We start from the raw sequence: 18,602 nt of genomic DNA on the forward strand, positions 1-18,602 counted from the left end.
GTGAGAAGAATCGTAAAAGCACTCAGCTGAATGTATTCCGAATCCCTGCTGCACTTTATGTTTGATAAGGTGTCCTGTTTTCCCCACACAATGCAAGGGTCCCACCCGGACTTCCCAAGTTTGTTGTAACACAGCTAGCTGCGTCCTAAAAGAATATGCAGTTTGGCTGGCATTTATGCTGAGAGGGGTTGCAGTTGTTGAGATCGGCCCAGTTCACTCCAGAGGTAAGCAACTCTGGCGAAAAAGGGAGAGTTTAGAGCGCTTTGAAGAGTTTCCTTGGACTGCGTTTATTATGCAAATCGTGTGGTGTAATCGAATCTTAACGGTATTTTTAGAACTACAGACCTTTTCAGGCTATCCCACACAAGATGATTGATTGGTTTCTCTTTTTATATACAAATTACATGGCCATGTGGAAACGGTTAGAATCCAGTAAGTGGTGGCTATTCATTTTTTATGTGCACAAAAAGCCTGTGTCTTACACACACACACGAAAGCCTCTTGAACTGGAATCAGTTGTAACTAGATTTACATTTGTTTTGATGAGTTGGCCATGCATTGCCAACCACACTCATCGCCACAGTGTAAGATGCCTGGATGGCATTATATACAGATAGGTTGTTGTCCTCACTGATGCTTGAGCCAGTAGTATATTGTCCTTTCATTATTATATATCCCAGGGCACCACAATTTTAAGAAGGATGTAGACAAGCTGGAACGTGTCCAGAGGAGGGCAACAAAGATGGCGAGAGGTCTGGACACCAAATCCTATGAGGAAAGGTTGAAGGAGCTGGGTATGTTTAGCCTGGAGAGGAGAAGACTGAGAGGTGGTATAACATCTTCAAGTTCTTGAAGGACTGTCACGTAGAAGATAGTGCCGAGTTGTTTTCTGTTGGCCCAGAAGGTCGGACCAGAACCAATGGGTTGAAATTAAATCAGAAGAGTTTCTGTCTAGACATTAGAAAGAATTTTCTGACAGAGCGGCTTCCTCGGGAGGTGGTAAGCGCTCCTTCCCTGGAGGTTTTTAAGCAGAGGTTAGACGGCCATCTGTCAGCAATGCTGATTCTATGACCTTAAACAGATGGTGAGAGGGAGAGCATCTTGGCCATCTTCTGGGCAGGGAGTTGGACTAGATGACTCTGGTGGTCCCTTCCAACTCTGTGTTTTTATGATTCCCTGACCTACCAAAGCAAGTAGCCAGGCTGGCATATCCACTCCAGGTTCAGCAGGAATTAGGGGATAATTCTTTTTTTCCTGCGGGGAAATGGCACAGTTCGCATCAATGCCCACAGCAGGGATGCCAGCCTTAAAGTGGAACCTGGGGATCCCCCAGAATTACAGCTCATCTCCAGACAACAGTGATCAGGTCTCTTGGAGAAAATGGATGCTTTGAAGGGTAGACTCTGTGGCATTGTACCCCACTGAGGTCCCAGGCTCCATCCCCAAATCTCCAGGGGTTTCCCACCCTGGATCTGGCAACCCTACCCCATTATCCCATGCTGGTGGCCAAAGGGTACCTGGCAACCCTAGCCCAGAGTTCCATTCTTAGATCTGGTGGAGGAGAGTGTTGCCAAGTTGCGGCCGATTTATGGCCCTGCAGGGCAAGAGGTGTTTTGCCATTGCCTGCCTCTACATAGCAACACACAAATACATGACACTGCCTTATACTGAATCTGACCCTTGGTCTATCAAAGTCAGTACTGTCTACTGAAACCAGCAGTGGCTCTCCAGGGCCTCCGGCGGAGGTCCTTCGCATCACCTACTTGCCTAGTCCCTTTAACTGGAGATGCCGGAGATTGAACTTGGGACCTTCTGCCTACCAAGAAGATGCTCTACCAACTGACCCACGGGCCCTCACTACCCTGAGCTTCCTTGGCAGTCTCCCATCCCAGTACTAACCAAGGCCCACCCTGCTTAGCCTTCAAGATCTGATGAGATTGGGCTAGCCTTCAATTGCAAGAGATGTCATCCCCCTGATCCAGGGAGAGGCACGCCTGCAGAAATATACCCGGCTGGATGACCATAAACGGGTGCCGTGTGAACCGTTCTGCTTGAAAAGGGGGAGCTGCAACCCGGGCTCGGTCTCTGCTGTTCCCTTTTCCCTGTCAAGCCGCCAATGGGTGGGGTTTTCTGCTTTTTTATACGGGCTGCGTAGGCACAGTTTCTGCGGTTGGCTCCGAGCCAGTGTATTTTAAGCCTAATTGCTGCGCTAACTCGTTTCGTACCGTCGACACCAATGTGTCAATCTGGCTAAGTCTGGAAAATTTTCTGCACCACTGGGCTAATGTGAGTTATAATTCCAGCGCACACCTCTGCCATGGGGAATGTGGCCAGTCAGAGGCATGGCGTGGCAGCCTCCATCTGGGTTGTGGTTGTGTGCCAGCTGCCCTCACTTGTTTGGTGGTTTGTTACAGCATTTGAATACTGCTTTCCCGTAAGCTCGTGGTCTTTTATAAAACAGAATTTTTAAAAATAAACATTTAAATAAAACATCACAACCATAAATCGCATGAAATGTCATGAAAGTACAAACCACCTGAGAAAACCTCATCGACCGAATGTGAGGTGGAAGAAGAATATCTGCATCCCTTTTGAACATCTTAAAGGGATGTGGCTTTTTTAACCTTTCCTTGGAAGCAATCCAAGAAAGTTACAACTGAGAGTGCCCAAGAGTTACTTCAGAGTTACTACAGAGAGTCCTGAGCCAGCGCCGTAATGTCAGTAGATGTTCTGAAGAGGTGTCCCTGTCTTGTTCATAAATAAAGACACTGGGGGCGTGTTTCCCAAACATGCAGTTTTATATGTCCTCATTGGCCGCCCCATAGCTCAGTTTGTTTCAGTTCCTTAAAAAAAAAGGGGGGGGGGAAACAACTCTTGGGAAATTTCAAAGTCAAATAAACCACCACTGGAAATGTTTGTTCTTGAAGAAATCGCAACTGCATTGCGCATGCCTTGATTTTATTTCCCCCCATTGCAAGGGATGGCAGATGTGAATTTTATCTGGACGGGGTTCTAAGGGAACAATGGTTGTAACAGTTGCCTGAAGAGGTCCTTAGCGGCACGACACTCTGTGCGTGTCTCTTTCTGTGTGTGTGTGTGTGTGTGTGTGTCTGTAAACAGCATACGGCAAGGATAACTAGTGGGCAACCCAAAAGCAGCTTTATCTAGTGCCTACCAACTTTCAAGCAGGATACATAAAATGGTTGGCTCCAGTTTGGCTTATAAGGAAAAGGGGGACATAATTCAAGTTGGAAGAAAAACACCCTCTTTAGTCTTGAGTCTCTCTTTTTTGTGTGTTATTTGTACATTTGATGCGCAAGGTTTTTTTCTCCTCGTTTGAATTCCTTTGTGCATTTATTATTACGCACACTCATTAGAATTATTATATTTCAGTTTGTTTCCATTAGCTTTAATGGAAAGCACATTTCCGACTGTAACATCTTTGTTTTCCATGCCGTTTTGTTGAAATACTCTGGGATTGTTCATCCTGCCCAAAGGATCATTCTTGCCAAATTTCAGAGAGATGGGGAAATGGGCCCCAGTTTGTTTGTTTTTAAATATGTAGACAGTTTAAATAAAGGTTTGTGAATTTAAAAGTAAAGCGATTGCTGCAACATCTCGAAAGCTGTTTATCCAATTACCATGGAACCTGCAGAGACGTTTATACTCCCGAGGGGTTTCTCGCACAGCAGTGCGGGCCAAAGCAGATTTGACACCCCCAGAAGGCAGGCAGAATAACAGAGGAGAACAAGGATACATTTGGCTACCCTGATGAAGCAGACAGCATCACTCAGTGGGCAATGGCTTGCGTTTGGCACCCCAGGGAAAGCAGGCCGCATTAATGAATGGGTGCTGACCTGCATTTGGTCCTCCAAAGAAGGCAAGCAGCGTTACGGACCGAGCAGGGGGAGGTGTTTGGGTTCATATTTCCCCATCGGTTTGGAAACCAGGACGCACCTCTATTCTGCAGCAGTTTGTACCTTTTAACTTGATTTCTCATCTCGCCCTTCAGATCCTGCTTATTAGACATTTGCCAGAATGCCAAGCTGATGCACCTACTTGTAAATAAATTGACTTGTGGTTAGGCCCTTGTGTGTACTGGGAAGTGACTACTGGTTCACAAAAGCTTCTGCTGGAATAAATTGTGTTAGTCTTTAAGGTGCCCCACCCTGACCTGGATGGCCAAGGCTAGCCTATCTCGTCAGATCTCGGAAGCTAAGCAGGGTTGGCCCTGGTTAGCACTTGGGTGGGAGACCAGCAAGGAAGTCCAGGGTTACTGCACAGAGGCAGTCAGTGGCAAACCACCCCTGAACATCTTGCCTTGAAAACCCTATGGGGTCGCCATAAGTCGCCTGTGACCTTTGGCACTTTGCACCACCAACAGGTCCCACTGGACTCTCTTTTGACCTCAAATTTCAGGAGACAAAGTTCCTTGGGTTAGCTTTGTAGACCTTCTAGAGGTGACTGCTGAAAAACAAGTACTTCTTTAATGAGACAGTGACTTTTTAATTTAAAAAATAACTTAAATAGAATGCCAATTGGGGAGATTTCCAGGAACAGGAAAAGTACAGATCACACCAATTGTTCCTAGAATTTCTAGAGCACATCAGAGCAGATAACTGGTGTAGAAACATCTTTAGGCCTTTCGCAGTTAAAATTTTTATTACGTTAGGGCTCTGTAGTACCATTCATGAGACCATTATCTTTGTGTGGATGGATCCCAAGGAAATACACCAGATATTTTGACTACACATTGTTCAGGTCATTCTTTTGGAAGAACCCGAAATCGCTTCCCTTGGCTGGAGGAAATCTCTCTACAAGGTTCCACAGCAATCTGGGGCCAGGAGATTCCCATGCGATAAGCAAAATGGGTAACTCGCAGCTGGCGATATTTTAAAAACAGGATTCGCTGTGGAGGGAGGAAAAACTGTACATTTCCTTTGGAAGTCTTGTTGAAATACCGTGAATCGGTATGCATAGATTAGGCTGTTATAACGAGGTTTCTGCTCTGTGATGTCCTTATTGGGGAAATTGCCCATTTCTTCATTCACTGTAAAGTATTTCGAATATTTGTGTTATACTGCCACCTTTTGCCCATTAGATAGCAAGCCTCTTGTCTTGTGGGATGCATGCCAGGGTGGCCCCCTCAGCCTGTTTCCTTGATCATCTCGGAAGAGAACACTTTGATCCAACCTTGCAAAAAATTTATTCAATCTGGGTAAATAATATTTTTGACAGACAAATAATATTTTTTTTCTCCTGATCTTCTGTTGCAAGGCCTACAGCTGGTACATTTTAATGGGTGTTTTACGATGTTGTTTTCAATTCACGTGATGTATTATTTACTCCTTCCTCTTTAAAGAAAGAGAGCCAGCGCTGTGTGGTGGCTAGGGTGTCAGACTGGGATCAGGGAGACTCTAGGTTCGAATTCCCACTCGTGCCGTGGAAAACCCGCTGGGTGGACCTTGGACCAATGGCACCCTCTTAGCCCAGCCTTCCTCACAGGGCTGCTGTGAAGATAACATGGGGCAGAGGAAAATGATGGAAGTGACTTTGGGTCCCCCCCCCCTTGGGGGGGAAAAGGCCGGGTATAAGTTTAGTGAATAATTAAATAAAACTGCTTTGAGCTCAGCTTTTGTCCAGTAAAAGTGCCTTTACTGTTTCTCTTGATAGAAGGCATTCCTTTAAAACCTGAGTTTTTGTGAATAAATAATTCCACCTACAATCCCCCCACCGCGACCACAACTTCATGGCACTGGACTTGGACTTTTGACTTTACTGCTGTTGTAGTTGCTGTTATTTTCTTTTGAGGTGGTTTAAATAACTTGTCAAAAACCCTCCTTATGAGGCTTGTTTAAAAATGTGATGGGGAGGAAAAAGAGCTTCCATTTGGGGCTCTCTCAGGGTCCCGTTTAAACTACGCTGCTGCAGCCTGCTCAAAGAAGTTATTGATGCTTAGGCTTGGATCTGCTGGAGGGTTTCCACAAATGTTCCTGGACAGCCCCCGTCTCCCAGGAGCAGCGGAGGAGGCATATTTTTGGTCACAGTAGGAAAGGGAGGCTAGGAAGTGGCACACCACTGATGGAAATCCCTTTTGGCAGTGGAAATCCATCAGTGAAAAACCTCCAGTAGATTCAAGATGGGGTAGTTGGTTGATGGCCTCAGAGGCTTCCCCGGCCGTAATTAAAAATGGACTTTCTAAACAACCCCTGTGAAACTCTCCCATTGAGTTTCATGAGGCTAGGCCACCTGTTTTGCAGGCTCAACTGTACACCTGAAAAATGGTGCATTCTTCGGGGCGAAAGAGCGTTGGAAGATGCCTAAAGGCAGCTCCATCCCTGGGAACGCCTCCCGGGATGCCAGCATGAGCACGTGCGCAGGAAAAATGCCGCCAGCACTGGTGCACGAGGCTCACACTGCTGCGTAGACCCCTGGAGCCAGCATAAGTCACCCTGCACTGGCGTCCATGCCACTTTGCACGGCGCAAGTGGCATGGACGCCAGCCATGGGGTCACGCCGGCTCCTAAGCAGCTCCGCCTCCCCTGCAGGATTGCACAGTTAGTTTGTGTGCCAGAGAGCCAGTGTAGAGTAGTGGTTATAGTGTCTGTTATCTGGGAGATCCAGGTTCAAATCCCCAGCCCACCCCAGCCAGCTCACTAGGTAACCTTGGAGCAGTCAGATTCTCTAGCCTAAACTACCTCACAGGGGGCTTTCCCACACATTTTCCCCATCAGTTCTGGCCCTATACTGCTTCGGTTTATTCCCTGACTTCCACACACATTTTTGTGCCTTTAGTTTTCACATTTTTTGTCCCCCATCCCCTGTTTTTGGGAGGGTCTTTTGAGCCCACTTTCACCCTGATCCTTTTCTGGAAGCCAATTTTTAGTCCCTTTTTTCCCTAGCTCATAACGTTTCTATTGGTTTTCTTTGTCCCTCCCACTTCCACTCACATTCAGCCCACTTTTTTATGACTAGACTGTTGTCATCGTTAAACCACTCCCCCCCCAAGACAATTATTCCAATTTTTTTTAAAGCCCTAAAATATCAGTATAATGCTATAGTGTTGTGGTGATAGTTTAAGCGGGTTCTTTGCATTCCCACCTTTCGTATTTTTTTTAAAGCAAGTCTCTGGCTCTTTCCCTCCCAGAGATATGCCTTTTCCCTTATATATTTACAAGGAAAGTAGCGAGAGACTTTAAAAAAAAATTGAAGATGGGAATTCAGAGAACCTGCTTAAATTATCACTATGGCACTATATCGTTGTATTGATATTTTAGGGCCATTTTTTTAAAAGTAAGGGGTGTGCTGTGAAAGCCCCGACAACAACACCGAGGATGACCGCATCCTCCCTTGAAAATCCTCATTATTTAAGTATAGAAGACAATAAACGGACTCCACAACTGTAAAAATGCACAGGGGGGCAGACTTGCAGAAGAACCCTGCCCAAACCGATTGCAGTGCTTGTGGATTGACTCCCAAGAAAATGAAGAAGAAGGAGTTGGTTTTGATATGCCGACTTTCTCTACCACTTAAGGGAGACTCAAACTGGCTTACAATCGCCTTCCCTTCCCCTCCCCACAACAGACACCCTATGAGGCAGGTGGGGCTGAGAGCGCTCTAAGAGAGCCGTGACTGGCCCAAGTTCACCCAGTTGGCTTCATGTGGAGGAATGGGGAGACCCAACTCAGTTCATCCGATTAGCGTCCGCCGCTCATGTGGAGGAGCGGGGAATCAAACCCACTTCTCCAGATCTGAGTCCTCTGCTCTTGACCAACTCACCACGCTGGCTCAGGAGTAACTCCAGCTTGTGGAAAAGGTCAGGGTTGTTAGGATAAAATGGGAAGGGATTCTCCATATCCACTGCTCCTTGAAAGGAAGGGCGGTGTAAAAATGTACTAGATAGGGTAGATGTCCCTTGCAGATATGTGTTGCCACGCCACCTTACAATGGATTTCAGGATAAATGAGAGTGTTAGCTGGTGCGAAGGTTCTTGGGGAACATCTTTCCCTCACTAGGATCACACAAGGCTTTCGTGAGCATCCTCCTCGTGAGCATGCAAACTAACCACCGCTTTGTGAGGAAAGGGGAGACACGCCATTTACAAATAGGTACCTAGTAGATGATTTCCCAATTAGGTGAATTTAACTACCCATGAGCCACGCCAGGTATAACGTTGGCTGGCCCTTAAGTAATTTTAAGGGAGTGGCTGCTGGAATCTTCTCCCCTGCCCCCCACTGTGAACAAGTTTCCTTCTGTGCACCTGCCTTTATCTTGGTTTGCCATTACACCTGGCCAAAGTTAACGCTCATCTGAGGATGCTTCAAAACAGTTTTTTAGAACCCAGCTGTGGGTTTTCATCAGTGGCAAGAGTTTCCTGCAATAAATTATTGTGTTTTTCTTCATCGTCTCTGGGCAGAACACTGATGGGACGCTTCATCATGCACAGAGTCCAGTCAGAGAAACTTCTTTCTCTACAGATTCCTAACCTACTATACCTTTTTTTTTTTTTTTTTTAGGGTTGTATCCTTCGTTGTGACCTCATGGTTTAAGCGGGCATAAAGATGAGTATAAGCAGTGATGAGGTCAACTTCCTCGTATATAGATACTTGCAAGAGTCCGGTGAGTATTTGCCCAATATGACTTTGTTTGTTAGCAAATTAAGTGGAGGCTAATTTGAATGTGCCACCAACTCACATAGGTGGTCTTAGGCAAACCCTCCCTCCCTCACAAGCCCTAACCCCCCTCCACAATCCTGGGTTAATTACTGATGTAAGAAATGACAAAATTTCAATACTCTAAAATTATGTATTAAATACTAAGGGCGCTTTCACACATGCCGAATAATGCGCTTTCAATCCACTTTCAGTGAAATAATGCACTTTCAATCCACTTTGCACCTGGATTTTACTGTGCGAAATAGCAAAATCCACTTGCAAAAGATTGTTAAAGTGCACTGAAAGTGGAATGAAAGTGCATTATTTGGCATGCGTGAAAGCGCCCAATGTATTATTATTGAAGGCTTATTACCTGCTCCACCTTCTCTGGTCTCAAGGTGTTGGAGTAATACAGGAGAGGTTGGAGTGTTATTGGCACAAGGTTTTTGCATGGTGCCTTCTTTGTTTCTTGGGGAAGAACCATTCCAGAGGCACCAGAGACTTTGTGGGATGGTGACACCTTTCCCAAAAGCTTGACCAGGAATTTTTCTCTTGCTTTGCTGTTCCGGGAGCTGTGGCTGCTATTTGTTCCCTATTTTGTTTTCAGAGATGAAGGGGTTTTTTTAAACAAAAATTGGTAACGCAAATGTGTACATCTGTTTTTTTCCTCTTTACATTGTTCTGAGGATTTTTTTCTTAATAGAAAATAAGCCATACTTTGTATGAAAGCAAAAAATAAAAATAACGTAAGGAGACTTCAGCCATCCTGCCAGTGTAGAAAGTACTGGAAGGAGAGTTAAATTGTGGAACTCCCTGCCCCAGGATGTGTTGACAGCTGCCAAGTTGGAAGGCTTTAAGAGGGGAGTGGACATGTTCATGGAAGAGTGGGCTATTCATGGCTACTAGTAAAAATGGCTACTAGTCATGATGCATACCTATTCTCTCCAGGATCAGAGGAGCCTGCCTATTCTATTAGGTGATTTGGGACACAGGCAGGACAATGCTGCTGTAGCCATCTTGTTTGTGGGCTTCCTAGAGGCACCTGGTTGGCCACTGTGTGAGCAGACTGCCGGACATGATGGCCTTGGTCTGATCCAGCATGGCTTTTCTTATGTTCTCTCTCCCTCAATCATATTATGAATGTTGATGTCCCTTTAATGCTCTGGGTCTTATGAAAAATTCCAAAAATTTGGGGCCATGATGTAGTGTTCAGGGGGTTTTGTGTGTGTGTGTGTGTGTGTGTGTGTGTGTGTGTGTTGAGTTCTTCTCCCAAGATAGCAGTTCCTGATTTAACCCAGGGTTTGGTCACAGATTATAGAGTCTGTTTTGAGGGCTCAAAGCAAAAAGATCAATTTAGAAGGAGCCAAGGGCTATTAAGTCTCCCTCCCTGCTTACATATATACAGTAGTGCCATTGTTATCCCTAGGTGGAGTTCACTGTGAAAGATCCAAGATTGTTTGTAAGACTGTGCGCATCTGGAATGTCTTAGAATTTCTTGTTTAGTTTATGTAGATGGCGTTGTTATGGACAGGCATTCAGAATTGAGCTAATGAAATCTCTGAACAAAAAACAAACTGTTTTAGTTAATGTTGGTATTGTAATGCATCTGCATTTCTTTTAAAAGTAGGACAACCAGGAATTGCTATATGTCTTCGGAAACGTCCATTGTAATTTCCGGCATTTGTACTGTCTGCTTCTGGCAGCTGCTTAGGCTAGTAGCAGGAGATGAGGAGATAGTGGAGGAGAAGAGGGAGAGCGAGATTATGCGAGTGACAGGGATTTTATCCAACCAGAACAGTTAAATGATGTTCTCCCCAGAGCAGACTTTAGTAATGGGTCTGTCTGTGCTCAATGTTCTGCCAGTCAGTGTGCTGTTTGTGTGATTTAGGGAAGGACTCTGATCCAATGTAGTGGAATTTTCCTTCCTTGTATGCATACATTCATCTCTGAGATCTGGCAATTACAGGTTCCCATTCTATATCTTATTTTACTATTGGCAGTTGCTTGCTGCTATACCGGGCAGTGCGTTGGGTGTGAGAGGGTGTGATTTGCTGCAACGTGTGCGCGCGTGTGCGTGTGTTGCTATTTAAATAGCATCCGAAGTCCCCTGCCGTTCCCTTTCTTTTAGTGCCACCTCTAGTGTGGAACCTGTATAAAGTCTTTAAGTTTGCGCATGTGTGTTTATTTGTGACAGTGTGAACAAATAAGTTGTTGGCTTGTCAGGTGCAAGCCTCTGTGTCCACTCTTCCGTGCTCTCTTTGCCTTCTTTTTCTTTTCTTTTTTTTGGAGGGAGGGGGGTGGCCAGCTGCCTCCCCGTGCTTCCCTGCAAAACCAGGATTTTAACTGACTGCAAAAAATGGCTGTTGTTCTATCCACATGAAATTCAGCAAGGGTGAGGGATGCAGTTGGATGGAACCATCACGAATGGAAATGTGTTTCCCATTAAAACCAGTTGAAATGATATTTTTTTTTAAAAATGAATGTAGACAGTACAAATAGGCCCCTGTATTGGCTCAATTGTTTACCTGGGTGGATGGAACTGGCACTAGCACCAAAGCAATATTGGTGCCCATACATAAAAAGGGAGACTATACAATTCCAGCTAATTTTAGACCCATCAGTCTCCTCTCAATTGTAGGGAAACTCTATGCCAAACATCTTTTGAATAAACTCTTAGCCTGGATGGCAGAATATAAGATTCTAGGCCCCGAACAAGTGGGTTTCTGCCAGGGGAAATTCACTTTAGACCATTGCATCGTACTTGCACATCTAGTTAACAAGTACTCCAGGAAAACCAAGTTATATTCAGCCTTTTTGGACCTGAAGGGAGCATTTGATTCCATCCCAAGAAACCTATTATGGGATAAGCTAATGAGCACGAACATCGACAAGAGATTAGTACTCCTAATCAGAAGGTTGTATACTGATACAAGTTGATAGGTTAAGTGTATCCCCTAAAATCAACCTCAATAAAGGGGTTAAGCAGGGCTGCATTCTGGCCCCAACTCTTTTCAACCTCTTCCTAAACAGTACAAATAAAGCAGAAAGCCCTCACGCAAATTGCAAACTGGTTGTTATCTCACTATTTGATAATAGCACTATTTGGACGTATGTGGCGGGTTCTAAAATAGATACAAATGAAGAGATCCTGAATTCTGCACCAAGAAAACCCAGATTGTTTGAGTGTGGCTTATTTTGAAGATTTATTCTACTTCGGACAGCCTCAGTGGAGAGGCAAAGGACCCTGCAAAGTACTGACATCTTTAACTCCTAAATTACGCCTCTTGTTTTGGGGTAGCTGCTCTGTTTCCTGCACACTTGGAACTAGGGCAAGTCAGCCCTGCTTCTCCAGATCTTTTCTCTGAGCCAGTTTCCCTCTGTTTTGAAGGTAGAAACCCTGTATGCAAGTGTGAAAATGCTCCTCCTATCAAGCACGCCAAGGCTTGACGCAATCAGCCAAGTTTTATAGTTGAATGCAAAAGATCATTAGAAAACTTGTAAAAGTTGTAAAACTTGTAAAAGTTGGATACGGAGAACTTTCGTAAACAAAAATATTTAAACGGATGCCCTTCACTGCGCTTGCTTTAATTCCTTTCTAAGTTTCTCCGTGGCATCAGGAAAGTGTTACTTACAGCTTTGTATGCCTTGCCTACTTTCCCTGATTTAGACAGGAGATGGAACTGTCTGGGACAGGGGTCGGCAAACTCATTAGTAAAGAGCCAAATATCAACCGTACAACGATTGAGATTTCTTTTGAGAGCCAAATTTCTTAAACTTAAACTATATAGGTAGGTACACCGTTTATTAAGTTAATAAACTTTAATTAAAGTTTTAAGTCTTAATTAAACTATAGGTACACTGAATACTTAATAGTGATCTTATTTATTGATGAAAATTAAATTGTAAGTCCCTGCCATTTCCCTCTCCCCATCTGGAGTCCTCGTCTGGAGGCCTGGTCTACCGCCATATTGGTAGACCTGGCCTCCGGCTGAGTCCCATTGGGAGGCCAGGTCTACCCATTGGCTTTCTTGGCAGTAGACCTGGCCTCTGAAGGGGGACTTTTCCCCCTCCTCGGAGTCCAGGTCTACCACCAAGAAAGCCAGTGGGTAGACATGGCCTCCCAACAGCTGATAGGCGGGCGGGGGGGGGGAGGAACCATCGAGCCGCCCAGCAATCGCACGGTTGGAGGGGAGGCTTTAGCCTCCCAACCATTGAGGGCAAGGGAAAGGGGGACCTGGCCATTCTCCACGGCAGTGGGGGGGGGGGGGGAGAGACAGCGCGCCTTCTCTCTCTCTCTCTCTCTCTCTCTCTCTCTCTCTCTCTCTCTCTCTCTCTCTCTCTCTCTCTCTCTCTCAGGAATGCGGCTCTGCATCCCGGCTGCCGGTGCGAGCGGGTGCGAGAGCAGGGGCTCCGAACCAAGTTCAGAACCAGGGTCAGAGCCGCATGCGGCTCGGGAGCCACAGTTTGCAGACCCCTGGTCTGGGATAAAACCCATCAGCATTTTGTATCCAAATTACCAGTTTCTCTGTTATTTCTCAGAGTGGCATAAATAGCCCAATACAACAAGCTACAGCAAACCTTCCCCCTCCCCCCAAAAAAATTGATCGAACTCCACAGATGCAAAAGCGTGGGTTAATTGGAACTTTCCGATAGCGACCTTTAAGGAATTGAAAGCATATTGTGTTGAAAATCTCAGTGCAGAGAGGAGGAAGGAAGATCATTAAAATAGCTCCATGGATTAAATTATCACGTGCACTAGCGTGAAGCTTGAACCAGAAACCTCAGAACTTCAATGAGTGGCAATAGACCCTTGAATCTCAGAGCCCTTCGCGGGCCCATTCATGCACTATTGATTACTGTGAACCTGACTTTTTTACCTTTACCTGGTCAGCAGAATAATTCTGGCTACTCTTCAGGCTCCAGTTTTCAGCTCCAGACACCTGTTTCAAGGACTCTGAAGTGGAGAAGAAGGAGGAGGAGGAGGAGTTGGTTTTTATATGCTGACTTTCACTACCACTTAAGGAAGAATCAAATTAGCTTACAATCACCTTCCCTTCCCCTCCCCACATCAGACACCCTGTGAGGTCGGTGGGGCTGAGAGAGCTCTAAGAGAGCTGTGACTAGCCCAAGGTCACCCAGCTGGCTTAATGTGGAGGAGTGGGGAAACCAACCCGGTTCTCCAGATTAGAGTCCACCCCTCCAAACCACCGCTCTTAACCACTGCACCATGCTCCAGAGTACACACACCGCAGGTCCAGATTTTAGGTCGCTCCCAGCAAGACCCTGACATCTTCTGTCGCAGGAATCCCGAGTCCAGGAAAGTTTCCTGGAGGTCCAGGTTCCCCTGAGTTCTTGGGTAGGATGGAGTGAGTGGCTGGATGCCCAGATCCACAGAGAGAGAGAAGAAGAAGAAGAAGAGTTGGTTTTAATATGCCGACTTCCTCTACCTCTTAAGGGAGACAAACCAGCTTACAATCCCCTTCCCCTCCCCACAACAGACACCCTGTGAAGTAGGTGGGGCTGAGAGAACTGTGACTAGCCAAGGTCACCCAGCTGGCTTCATGTATAGGAGTGGGGAAACAAATCCAGTTCACCAGATTAGCCTCAGCCGCTCCTGTGGAGGAGTGGGGAATCCCACTGTGGAGGGGAGAGAGAGAGAACTGAACAATCTAAAGCCATATATTATACCATATATACCATATACATTAAAAAGAAACATGCATAGCAGTTACCACCCAAGAAAACCCAATATTGCATAGTGTAATAAGATTAATAATGAATATATTCCGACTGCATACCAAGAACGAGAAACACACTTGCGACTTTGGCTTGCAGAGTAAAGAGCTCGTAAGGTTTATATACCATTTTGAGTTTATAGGAGAAATAGCAGGTGCCAATTAGGAATGTGATTAATTAGACATCTTCCAGACTTTCAAGAGAGAGAAAGTATGGGGGATACATATGTCATACAGGAATTATGGCCATAGCCAGTACCCTGTCTCCGAGAACGTCGGGCTCCTGTCAGGTCACCATCAAGGGTAATCTCTGATACCAGTGTCTCTGGGATGTTTAGACTTTAAGGATGGCGCAACTAGTCTCTGGAACGTCTGCACTGATTTTAACCACAGGGCATAGCATTCTTGTGTGTCACAGCAGTGTATTTGCAAAGGATTATGGGAAGGGGAGCCAAAGGTGAAAATCCAAAGGGAGACAAAAAGGCCTGGTCTCAGTACAGCAAAATCCCACAACCTCTCCTAAGCTCTGATCTCATGATGCAGACCCGTTCTCTGATCTCATGATGCATACCTATTCTGTCCAGGATCAGAGGAGCATGCCCATTATATCAGGTGCTGTGGAATACAGGCAGGATGGTGCTGCTGCAGCCGTCTTGCTTGGGGGCTTCCTAGAGGCACCTGGTTGGCCACTGTGTGAACAGACTGCTGGACTTGATGGGCCTTGGTCTGATCCAGCATGGCCTTTCTTATGTTTCTTAAATTTCATACCGAATGCCCTTTCAGTGCAATATTTGTTGGGGGAGGGGGTTGACCCACTCAGTTTTTCTTCTTCCTCTACATCATTTCCATAGCCATCACGCTGCCTGACTCTGCCCAAAATTTGGAAACGCGTTTGTGCCGTCTCTCGGCGGCAAGAAAACGAGTCGGTCAGGCTCCCGAAAGCTCCTTCCGAAGCCCTGATCTGATGGATCGTTTTCAAGCGAGCGTTGCTTTGAGGGAGCCTGGCGTGAAAAGCGAAGCCGTTTTTCAGGGAGGCTACCTGCACGGATCGGTGACAGTAAATCGAGGAGGGTCTCCAGGATAAATCGGCAGCACTGCCTACGTAACCACAATTCATTAGCGCTCGTAAGACCAGCACACAGGAGAAAACTGAGCACATATTACACATTTTTTTACCGTGATAGCTGGAAGCGGGCCTTTGGCAACTAGTCTCGGCAGTGTATGATCTTAACAGCCTGGCTACCTGAAAGACCTTTAGTCTTCTTTCAGTGCTGCTTTTAATATATATTTTAGTTACACTGTACGCCTCGGGACTGTTTCTCAGCAATGTATTGTGATATCCCTATAATATAATTTACAAACCCTCTCTTCTGCCTGTCCTGACCTGGATGGTCCAGGCTGGCCCAATTTCGTCAGCTCTCAGAAGCTAAGCAGGGTCGGTCCTGGTTAGTACTTGGATGGGAGACCACCGAGGAATACCAGGGTTGCTGTGCAGAGGGAAGGCACTGGCAAACCACCTCTGTTTGTCTCTTGGCTTGAAATCTCAGAAGCTAAGCAGAGTCGGCCCTGGTTAGATCTTGTTGTATGGAAGACCACCGAGGAAGTCCAGGTTGCTACGCAGAGGCAGGTAAAGGCAAACCACCTCTGAACACCTCTTGCCTTGAAAACCCTGTGGGTCGGCCGCAACTCACCAGTACTTTCCACCCCCATTCTTCTGCCCGGCCTCTAGTAAACTTGTTAAATTTTGTTGTGACTATCGAGCCTTAACCATTCCATTCCAGACAGCCCAGATTTTTTTTTTAAATTATAATTCCCAGGAATTATCCTGCATAAAAAAGCCACAAAACCGTAGGAGATTTCCTTGAAATACACCACTATTCTACAGTGGGTAGCCGTGTTTGTCTGCAGTAGTAGAAAGGAGCAAGAGACCAGTAGCACCTTAAAGACTAACAAAAATATTTTCTGGCAGGATATGAGCTTTCGTGAGCCGCAGCTCACTTCTTCAGATGCAGATACAGGTATCTGAAGAAGTGAGCTGTGGCTCACGAAAGCTCATACCCTGCCAGAAAATATTTTTGTTAGTCTTTAAGGTGCTTCTGGACTCTTGCTCCTTTCTACTACCACTATTCTACTCACGCATACAATGCAGCAGATAGGATGCACTACACACTGTAGCTTTTACGCGTATGACAGGCCTGGTTAGGGTTGCCAGGTCCCTCCTCGCCACTGGCGGGAGGTTTTGAGGGTGGAGCCTGAGGAGGACGGGGTTTGGGGAGAGGAGGGACTTCAGTGCCATAGAGTCCAATTGCCAAAGCAGCCATTTTCTCCAGGGGAACTGAGATCCGTTGTAATAGCAGGAGGTTGGCAACCCGAGGCCTGGTCCATGTCTAGAGCCTCCAACTGTGTATGTGCTGTGGCTTTGCAATTCTGCATCCAAGCATGTGGAAATAGGCAGTCCAAGAGCAGCCATGTCTGTTCTTGAGCGGCAGATTGCTCAGGCCAAGAAAGACTTCGAAGCTTTGTAAATCCAGGTAGGACCTTGTGAGTCCTTTGTGTCACCTGAACCCCGCTGAGCTGTTAGCTACAGTGCCATTGCTTGAGCATGCCCAATGGTGGCATGTCCCAGCCGAGAGTGACCCAGTGGTTGTGGGAGGAGCTGTGTTTTCCATGCATTGAGGTCCCACGTTTGATCCTTTGCGTCTCTGGGTAAAGGATCTGAAGTAGCGGGGTATTAGGAAAAGGCCCTCTGTGCTCGAGAACCATGGACAGTTGAGGAGAGAGTCTGAAGGTAGACACTTCTGAGCTAGAGGAAGGGAAGGGAAGCTAGAGTAAGCTGGTTTGATTCTTCTTTAAAGGTAGAGAAAATCAGCATATATATATATATATATAAAACCTTCTTCTTGTTCTTCTTGATAGATCTAAAATGTTGGCTCAGTTTTGGAGAAGCAGAGTTTCTTGAAGTTTCAAAGCCAATGGAAAAGAATGTCTCCCCCCGCCAGGGGTTTATATTCAGGAAAAAATGGAAATTGTGGGGAAAGTTGAAATATATGTAGTGCTTCCTTTCCTGTCAAACTGAAATGCATATATTACATCCAAAATCTGCTTTAGCCACGTGAAATGCATCATTTATAACTTACTTAATATATCAAACTGCTTAGAAAAAGGCGCCTGTTTAGGTCCCTAGCCCCTAATCTTGCAAACTCTGTCATAAAGGTTTTTGATGTAAAAAAACAAACAAACCATATGAGCCTTTCCAAGCCCTGATTCCCATACAAGGCCTTGTTCCCGTTCTTGGTTTTTTGGGAAATTAGGTTTCTTAGTGCCTGGAGTAGGGTCTCCTCAAGAGTACGACTGCTGTTATGGAATAATCTCCCTATCTGCCAAGCTTCCACATTGCCTAGTTTTTAGATGTTGCCGTGAGGGTAGGGGGAGCTAGGGTACTCAAGCATTTCGGAATATTGACAGGTGATTTCTGGGATGCCCTGTTTGTGTCCTGATATGATTGTAAATCCCTTAAAAGGATCTCTCGGGCTCATTTACCTTACACTAAACATGCTGCAGATCGGCCCTGGTGTTTGGATGGGAGACCACCAAGGAATTCCAGGGTCGCTATGCAGAGGCAAGCAATGGCCACCTATGTTCATCCCTTGCCTTGAAAACCCCTTCAGGGGTCCCCATATGTTGGTTGCAATTTGACGGCCCTTTCCACCACTACCATTTAGAAAAATAATCTCCCTCCCCTTCTCTTCACCTCTGTAAGTCTCTTGCCTTGAAAACCCTACGGGGTCAGCATAAGGCGGCTGTGACTTGACGGCACTTTACACACAAATGAGCCTGCAGTGAGTTTAGCCTGAAGAGGAGAAGACTGAGAGGTGACATGATAACCATCTTCAAATACTTGAAGGGCTGTCATATAGAGGATGGTGCCGAGTTGTTTTCTGTTGCCCCAGAAGGTCGGACCAGAACCAACGGGTTGAAATTAAATCAAAAGAGTTTCCGTCTAGACATTAGGAAGAATTTTCTAACAGAGCGGTTCCTCAGTGGAACAGGCTTCCTCGGGAGGTGGTGAGCTCTCCTTCCCTGGAGGTTTTTAAGCAGAGGCTAGATGGGCATCTGTCAGCAATGCTGATTCTGTGACCTTAGGCAGACCATGAGAGGGAGGGCATCTTCTGGGCATGGAGTAGGGGTCACTGGGGGTGTGGGGGGGAGGTAG

The 18,602-nt window shown here is 45.9% G+C and overlaps 1 protein-coding gene across 2 annotated transcripts in view; it reads left to right on the top strand.

Annotated features, from left to right (window-relative positions):
- Window positions 1-18,602, top strand: part of TBL1XR1 (TBL1X/Y related 1) — a 107,323-nt gene that overhangs the window by 59,110 nt on the left and 29,611 nt on the right. For both annotated transcript variants that reach the window (XM_056849547.1, XM_056849548.1), the window contains exon 2: window positions 8,517-8,619. In XM_056849547.1, the coding sequence (XP_056705525.1) occupies window positions 8,562-8,619 (58 nt within the window). In that variant the 5' untranslated portion in view covers window positions 8,517-8,561. The remainder of the gene's footprint in view (window positions 1-8,516; window positions 8,620-18,602) is intronic.

Source organism: Euleptes europaea, chromosome 5 (genome assembly GCF_029931775.1).
Source record: "Euleptes europaea isolate rEulEur1 chromosome 5, rEulEur1.hap1, whole genome shotgun sequence".
NCBI lineage: Eukaryota > Metazoa > Chordata > Lepidosauria > Squamata > Sphaerodactylidae > Euleptes > Euleptes europaea.